The sequence below is a fragment of the Sinocyclocheilus grahami genome, unplaced genomic scaffold, assembly GCF_001515645.1.
Source record: "Sinocyclocheilus grahami isolate Dianchi unplaced genomic scaffold, SAMN03320097.WGS_v1.1 scaffold587.1, whole genome shotgun sequence".
In the NCBI taxonomy this organism is placed as follows: domain Eukaryota; kingdom Metazoa; phylum Chordata; class Actinopteri; order Cypriniformes; family Cyprinidae; genus Sinocyclocheilus; species Sinocyclocheilus grahami.
The window spans coordinates 218,223-227,447 of record NW_015505766.1 but is presented as its reverse complement, the minus strand read 5'-3'; the positions used below and the strand labels follow the sequence as shown (position 1 = coordinate 227,447).

The 9,225-nt window shown below is 37.0% G+C and overlaps 1 protein-coding gene across 1 annotated transcript in view; it reads left to right on the top strand.

Moving 5' to 3' along the window:
* The first annotated feature begins 212 nt into the window (after positions 1 to 212).
* LOC107556994 (MAM domain-containing glycosylphosphatidylinositol anchor protein 2-like) overlaps positions 213 to 9,225 on the top strand; it is a 164,428-nt gene continuing 155,415 nt past the window's right edge. Inside the window, exon 1 of the mRNA XM_016240276.1 lies at positions 213 to 683. Within this exon, the coding sequence (XP_016095762.1) occupies positions 611 to 683 (73 nt within the window). The 5' untranslated portion in view covers positions 213 to 610. The remainder of the gene's footprint in view (positions 684 to 9,225) is intronic.

Below are 9,225 nucleotides of genomic sequence, written 5' to 3'. Positions count from 1 at the left end.
GTGTGAGTGTGTGAGTGTGTGTGTGTGTGTGTAGTCCTTCATACAGATGAGTCTCTCTCTCTCTCTCTCTCTCTCTCTCTCTCTCTCTCTCTCCCTCTCTCTCTCTCTCTCTCTCTCTCGCGACGGACGATCCGCTCCATCCGACCTCGATCCGAACGCAGCATCGGACTCGGTTCGTTTAAACTCGGCTCCGCCTGAACCCCTCCGAAGAGTTCTGGTGTCGCTCGCGCGCTCGGAGCGATGACGGACAGCCAGGTGCACGCGCATTGCTCATTCCCGACGCCGCTGGTCCTGATGCTGCGGGCGCACGAGCATCAGCAGCGCCACTGAGACGCTCGGAACCTCGGATCGGATGGACTCGAGCCTCGAACGAAGCGATGACAGCTGCTGAAAGACCGTCACCGACGTCTCCGAACCTCGGCCGAGCTCGTGAATAAACGCTTACCCTCACCGAACCGCGCGTGGGCTTCTTCATCATCACAAAACCTTGCGCGGATCTGGTGCTTTGACTTCGACTCCGAGTGCTTCATGAGATCTGCAGCTTGTCTTCCACGTTCTGGAGAGACACGTTCCGGCGCTTTAATCTGGATATGTTGAAAGGCACGTAAGGATGGATGGGATTATTGGTGTTTTGGGGCTCCTGACGCTCGTTTTGGAAGGCATCTCATGCCAGGGAGTGTATGGTAAGTGCCAGCAGCTCATACAGATGCATTTATATGCCAGTCAACATTCCGTGTGTGCATTTGAACAGGTGCCATTTCACAAACCATCCAGCACCAGATCTATCTTCCCGACAACCGATCCACAGGTTTTTAGAGGGGGAAACGATGCATTATGATCAGTCAGATTCACCAGTGATTCATTGGAAATAACAGTTGAACATTTCAGAATTAGAAAAGTTTTTTTTTTAGGTGTAAGATTTGGTCATCATGTGCATTTTCACTGCATGACATAGTTCAATATTCCCAATCCACAAGGAAAAATAATGCAAATAGCCATGACATCTATTGCAAATGTGCATATTGCATGCCAAACAGTTCATCCTTTTGGTTTTCCTCATTTAATGGCAGTCATTGCATTGCATTTAAGAAACACTGTAGAAATGCAATAGAAGTCATTGCACTGCATTAAAGAAACACTGTAGAAACGCTTCAATATTCCCAACCAACAGGAAAAAATAATGCAAATAGCCATGACGTCTATTGTAAATGTGCATATTGAATGCTAAAGAGTTCATCCTTTGTGGTTTCCTTACAATCAATGGAAGTCATTGCATTGCATTAAAGAAACACCGTAGAAATGCTTCAATATTCCGACAAGGAAAAATAATGTGATTAGACATGATATCTATTGCAAATGTGCATATTGCATGCCAAACAGTTCATCCTTTGGGTTTTCCTTGCATTCAATGGAAGTCATTGCATTGCATTAAAGAAACACTAGAAAGGCTTCAATATTCCCAACCAACAAGAAACAAATAATGCAAATAGCCTGGATATTTAATATTGCATTCTAAACAGTTCATCCATTGGGTTTTTCCTCACATTTAATGGAAGTTGCATGGAGAGACATTCATGCATTTTAATTTGCATTGAAGAAATGTTGTCGAAAAGCTGTACGGTGCTGTTTAATGTGTCGTTGTGGTTGCAAATGTCACAGCAAGTGTCTGAAATCTGCATATGTCGAGCTCTAGCCTCTCCTTATCCTGCATTCTCATCGTGTACTAAGCAACTAGTAGCGTTCTAGTAGTGTAGTGTGGGTTAACCAGAGCTTTGCATGACCATGAGTCATAATGTGCAAATGTCATGAAGGAAAACATCTAAGCATTGTTTACTGTGGGCCGCTGTTGCTCAGGGCCGATCTGACTGGCGGGTCACGCGTTGAGATGGTGGGCGTAATATCAACTAGATGGCTTTTGTTTCTGGAGTCGGTTCACATCGAGAGGGGCACGCAGGATAGCACACATGTGTCTCTGAGGGGCTAATAGGATAATAGAGTTTGGGCAGAGCCGGGTTTCGCTGATCCATGAGAATGCACTTTAAAATCAAAGACTTCAGCGCCCATGGAGGAATGGAAATGACGGTGTGAGATGCTGTTGAATGCCAACACGCTCTGAGACGCCCAGCAGTGTCTGCTTCCTAATTAGTGTTAATTATAGTTTCTCTTCTAGTGTTCACTGCTCCCTACACACTCAGCAGGGGACACTTAAAGGAATAGTTCAGCCAACAATGAAAATTTCCTCACCCTCAGGCCATCCGAGATGTAGATGAGTTTGTTTCTTCATCAGGTTTGGAGAAATTGCATCAGTGTCTCACTGCAAGTGAATGGGTGCCGTCAGAACGAGAGTGCAAACAGCTGATAAAAACATCACAATAACCCACAGCACTCCAGACCATCAGTGAACATCTGGAGAAGACAAAAGAAGAAACTAATCCAGCATTAAGACCTTTTTAACTTCAAACTGCATGCTTCTGGCTAAAATATGAGTCCATAATCCATAATAATGCTTACTCCAATAAAGAAACAACAAATCACTCCAAAAAAAAAAGGTATATATATATATATATGTAAAGATATATGTATTTGAATTGCATATAAAATATCCATGCATTTTGAAACTAATGTGACGCTCATTTGTCAGACATAAATGAGTAAAAAAATAAAATTCGATTTTAGATTTTTAAATATATTTAAAAAATATTCTCTCTCTCTCTCTCTCTATATATATATATATATACTGTATATATAATTTGCCATATTAGTTTATTTAAATAATCATATTTTCAAAATGCATGTATTCAAATGATTTCAGCATAAATCTGTTCATTGTGAAGTTTATTCAGTTAAAAAGTTTGAACATGGTTAAAATATGAATAAATATCAATATTCAGTTAGTTAAAATGTATGAGATTGAAACAATTCATAATTAGCGTTGACAAATAAATAAATCTGGTTATCGTGCATTTAAAACACATCCCGTTTATAAGTACTGTTACAGAAATCTGATGTTTGGCTGACAAATATGCGTCACAAAATGTTAATCAGTTTATTTATGTTAAAACTCTATATGCAATTTAAATACATGTATCATAACCTCAGGCCTAAGTTTCAACTATGATATAATATCATATACTTTACTTGTGTAGATAAATATGAATATATTGCTTAATTAGAGAGATGTTGTGAGCCGTGGTCATGATAATGGTGTCACCTCAGGACTAGTTTTGGTTAGTGGTCACCTTAGCTGCGCTCATGTATATCTGAGGACATAAAAAGACTATTTTCTCCTATTTTAGCTAAACTTGTGCAGTACAGAGGTGCTGCTGACGGCTCAAGTGATCTAGCGATGCACACTTGCTCACTATGCCATTAGCAGCACACTGGAGCCCATTGAAGTCCACTACACAGTGCACAGTCGGGAGATTGGTACGAGGATCCGTCATGCATTAGTGCAGAGTGTTTGAACAGACAGTGTAATGAGTGTAACTCCATGATTAGTCATTAGTGTTATGAATCCCAGTCTAAACATCATTATGAAGATGGTTGGCTTTATGCGATATGCTGCAGCACCTGATATTAGACTGCGGTTTTATTGATGCTTGGACGAGAGCTGTAACATTTTACACTTTTGCAAGGTTCCATTTGTAAACATTTGTTAATGAACTATTCTTAATAACAGTAACAATCCTTAATACATTATTAAACCCAAGTGTAGCATCTGTTTATGTTATTTCATATTTATGTATGTGTTTTTTATTTATATACACTACCGGTCAAAAGTTTGGGATCAGAATGATTTTTTATGTTTTTTACAGGAGTCTCTTCTGCTCATCAAGGCTGCATTTATTTGATCAGAAATACAGGAAAAAATTAATATTGTGAAATATTATTATTGATGTAAAATAAAAAAAAATTATTTTAATATACATTAAACTGTAATGTATTTCTGTGATGCGCAGCTGTATTTTCAGCATCATTCCTCCAGTCTTCAGTGTCACATGATCTTCAGAAATCAGTATAATATGCTGCTTTATTATCAGAGCTGCTGCTTCATATTTTTTTTGGAGCTGTGATATTTGTTTTCAGGATTCTTTGATGAATACAAAGTTAAAAAGAAGAGCATTTATTTAAAACAGAAATCTTTTCTAACAATACACACTACCGTTCAAAAGTTTGGGGTCGGTACATTTTTATTCTTTCTTTTTTTTGAAAGAAATTAAAACTTTTATTCAGCGAGGACGTGTTCAATTGTTGAGAAGTGACAGCAAAAATTTATATTGTTAGAAAATATTTATATTTTGAATAAATGCTGTTCTTTTTAACTTTTTATTCATCAAAGAATCCTGAAAAAGTATCAGTTTCCAAAACAATATTGTGCAGCACAACTGATAATAATTCTAATAATAAATCAGCATATTATACTGATTTCTGAAGATCATGTGACACTGAAGACTGGAGGAATGATGCTGATGGAAATTCAGCTTTGCATCACAGAAATATATTATATTTTAAAGGATATTAAAATAGAAACCATTATTTTATATTGTAATAACATTTTGCAAGTTTTTTTTCTGTATTTCTGATCAAATAAATGCAGCCTTGATGAGCAGAAGATTCTTCTTTAAAAACATTACAAGTCTTACTGATCGGTAGTGTATGTATTTTCTATAATATATTTACATAAACATATTTTCTACCAATGTTTTGGCCATTTTTGTGTATTTTTGAGAAAAAAATAAATAAAAAAGTTTGAAATATATTAAATATATTTTAATTTTTGAAAATGCTTTTCATTGAGCTTCACTGTTTACAACATTTATTTATTTAATATTTTTGCCATATGGGATAACATGAGCTGAAAATGAACAGTTTTTTTTTTACTGATGTTAACAAATAAATAAATACTGTGACAAATGTAACTCTCAATGTTAGTTAGTTAAATGCATTAACTCACATTAACTAACGAGACCTTATTGTGAAGTCTTACTGCGGATTCTGAACAAGTGCTGAAGTGACGATGAGCGCTTGGACAGAATTTCTGGGCAATTTCATATTTCTTTCTCTTTCACTTCCCAACAAACACCTTTTTAATTGCTGATGAAGAGCGAAAGATTAGGTGTGGAACTGATGCTGAATTTGTGCTGTTGATGATTCTCATGCTGACGCAGAGGATGATGGGAAATGTAGTTTATATTTGTATGGCTTTTTTGGAGCTTGACAGTCGTAATTATTCAAAAATGCTCTTTTTTTGTCCTACAGAAGAACAATATGATTTGGAATGACATGCTATGATGACAAAATGTTATTAAGCTTTCTACTAAGACGCCCCAAAGAAGTGTACTGAATATGCACTTGTACAACTTCAAATCTTATAAATATATATATTTTTTTAAAGTATGTGCAGATAATATAATATCAATGAAATAAAAAGCCTGTTAAGTGCACTTTACAGAGACACTTTCATTACTGTTTCTAAACACACTTAAGTAGACTTTTAAAAAGTGCACTTTGTAATAATGTAAAAGTAACAAGTTTTTCATTTTAAATCATTGCTTTAATAATATTTTGTCATGCTTTAAAGAAGTGTTGGCTAGCATACTAAATTTGACCTGTAGTGTGTTATTTGATATTATGTTTACAGTTAATAGAGTTGCTCTAAATTGTAACTTTAGAAATGTGCAATTACAAATATATTCTAAATGATTTACATATACAAATATTTTTTTTAAATAGAGCACACACTATTTTAGAAAGTGCATTTAAGTATATTTTAGCTGTCAGTGCATTAAACAATATTTCAAAGACAATAGAAGTTATTATAAAATTAGATAGCACATAAATGCATATCATTTCAAATCAATTACATTTAACATATACAACTATAATGCATTCACTGCATGCAATTAAGTTTCTGAACGCGTTACATTCAGCTGCACCTAAGCATATAAAAGAATGTTCAAATGTACTATTTTTCAGAAGGGATCTTTGGTTTAATTTCGGGAATTCTTGAAAATGAAAAGGTGACGGGTTGAAGGTTTTTCATCCATGATGATGATGATGATGATTTCAGAGGAGAAGCGTGGGATCGGTGCGTCGTTATGTAACGTTGTTTCATGCGACGCCTCTGTTCTTAAAAGCGTCAGGATGAGTGAAAACAAGGCTGCGGCTCTTTATTCCCTGCATCAGCTGCTAGTGAAGTCTCAGCATCTCCTCGGGTCTCTCTTCACGGCGAGCTTCAGATGCCGGCCGTCTAAACTATGCAAATGCATTCCACCAGTGCAACTAAAGCGCTCTTTGTTGCTTCTCTGCGCCTCCTCCAGAGCTCTTTATCAAGTCCCTTGGATCAGAAGCCTGCGTTTCCTACTGTAATGAGAGCCAGAGTGAAGCTGTACGCAGATCTGCCGGCTGGAATCATGCAACCTCACACACTTCTGCTGGTGTGTTATTACACTGAAATTTGGAAAATGTACATTTTGAATTGGTAAAACATACTATAAGACCTAAACTTAATATGCATGTGCGATTTCCATGCATTTGTATTCCACAGTTTAAACATAAACTAATGAACGTAATGTGTGAATGCAACGAAACAGGTCAGATTTCTGTAATAGTACTAATAAACTGGATGTGTTTTAAATGCACGATAACCAGATTCATATATTTATCATTAATAAATTCAAATTGTTCCAATCGAACACATTTAAACTAATTAAATATTGCTTGGCATATTTTAATCATGTTGATATTGGGGTTATTATAGTAAAAAAAAAGTTGAAAAAAAAAATTAAAAAAATGAAAGTTAACTAAAATAAAATATGAAAACCTTATTTTATTTCATCACAATATCCAAGGCAACATTTCTTGTTTTCATTCAGTTTAACTTGATAAAATAAAATGCAAAAAAAACAACTAATACAAATGAACAAAAACCCAACAAAATTATGAAAACTAAAGTTAACATGAAAGCAGAAAATATAAAAATGAAATCTAATTCAGAATATTATCAAAAACTATAATAGTAATCTTGAATAACTCTGCTTCGTACTTTTTAGCTGAATAAATGTAATTGTTTTCACAATGAACAGATTTATACTGATTTTAAGCCATTTGAATAAATGCATTTTGAAAATATTATTAAAAAAAAAATCAAATCAAAAAATAATAATCTATGCCATGAAAATTTGAGTTGATATTTTTTTTTATGTCTGGACACACACACACACACACACACACACACACACACATATATATATATATATATATATATATATATAATATCATTTCATATTTGCGCAAGCATTTTTAATGCTATTTTCTTTTATCTTGTGTGGTTTAGTTGATGGTTTCTGATCTGTCTAATTGAACTATATTCTATCAAGTAAAAGATGAATTTGTGCTAAAATGCTGTAGAGTTTGATTGACCTTTGAAGTGTTTCTCCTTGCTTTTCAAAGCTGATCAGTCTATTTCTATTTGCTTTCATAGCTGTGCAGAGTTAATATGGTGAGTTGCGTTGTATTATTGGTGTTTTTCCTTCGCTCTCGGAACAGAGCTGAGACCCGTTTCTAGTTTGTTTCCAGTGAGTTGAGGAGCGCTGAGCTGACAGCTGTAGTGTGAATCTTTCATGCACAGTTTTCTTTCTTCAGCTTCACTGGACTTTGGTGTTTTACTTACTAAAGTGCTGAACTACCTGCTGTACGTCAGTGTAGATCAATAGAAGTGCTGTAGAGTGTGCTGGAAAAACACACAGACCTCCCAACGTGACCATCACAGCGTGAAGAGCAGAGATCTGAACATGCATGATTTAAAATACTTCTGCAACATGGAGCCAGATACCGTAGTTAATGCAGATACTGTAACCATAACCAGTTAATATACACTAGTGGTCAGAAGTTTGAAATTAGAACGATTTTTAAATGTTTTTGAAAGAAGTCTCTTGTGCTCACCAAGGCTGCATTTATTTGATCAGAAATACAGTAAAAACATGAAATATTATAATAATTTATTGATGGTTTCTGATCTGTCTAATTGAACTATATTCTATCAAGTAACAGATGAATTTGTGCTAAAATGCTGTAGAGTTTGATTGACCTTTGAAGTGTTTCTCCTTGCTTTTCAAAGCTGATCAGTCTATTTCTGTTTGCTTTCATAGCTGTGCAGAGTTAATATGGTGAGTTGCGTTGTATTATTGGTGTTTTTCCTTCGCTCTCGGAACAGAGCTGAGACCCGTTTCTAGTTTGTTTCCAGTGAGTTGAGGAGCGCTGAGCTGACAGCTGTAGTGTGAATCTTTCATGCACAGTTTTCTTTCTTCTGCTTCACTGGACTTTGGTGTTTTACTTACTAAAGTGCTGAACTACCTGCTGTACGTCAGTGTAGATCAATAGAAGTGCTGTAGAGTGTGCTGGAAAAACACACAGACGTCCCAACGTGACCATCACAGCGTGAAGAGCAGAGATCTGAACATGCATGACTTAAAATACTTCTGCAACATGGAGCCAGATACCGTAGTTAATGCAGATACTGTAACCATAACCAGTTAATATACACTAGTGGTCAGAAGTTTGAAATTAGAACGATTTTTTAATGTTTTTGAAAGAAGTCTCTTCTGCTCACCAAGGCTGCATTTATTTGATCAGAAATACAGTAAAAACATGAAATATTATAATAATTTAAAACAGCTGTTTTCTATGTGAATATGTGTTAAACTGTCATTTATTTCTGTGATCAAAGCTGTATTTTCAGCATCATTACTCCAGTCTTCAGTATCACATGATCTTCAGAAATCAGTATAATATGCTGCTCAAGAAACATTTCTGATTATTAAGACCGACAAGCATCGCTTCCTGGACTCCCTGATCTCCCAGGCCGACCTATTCGGCGAAGCGGGGGAGGGGGAGTCCAGCGGGGGAGGCTCTGCCCAACAGTTCCGCGCAGAAGCAGACAGAGGCGTCTCGACACATCCTGCCCCGGCGGTCGGCTGCTGTAGCCACCCCACCGCCGGCTGCAGCCCCTCTGTCTGCTCGTCGCCGAGAGTGCCCTCCTGTGGCCTCCATCTCCGCTTCATCTGGCCGCAGGAAAGCGGCGCAGCCCGTCACTGCTCCTGCCAAGCCCGGGAAGCGCCAGGGCTGGCGGCGTCCCTTGGACGGGCGACCCGGGGTTCTTGGATCCGGCTCTTCAGGAGATGGTGACCGCACCACTCCTTCCCCCGGCGGAGGGCCGGGTGGAGA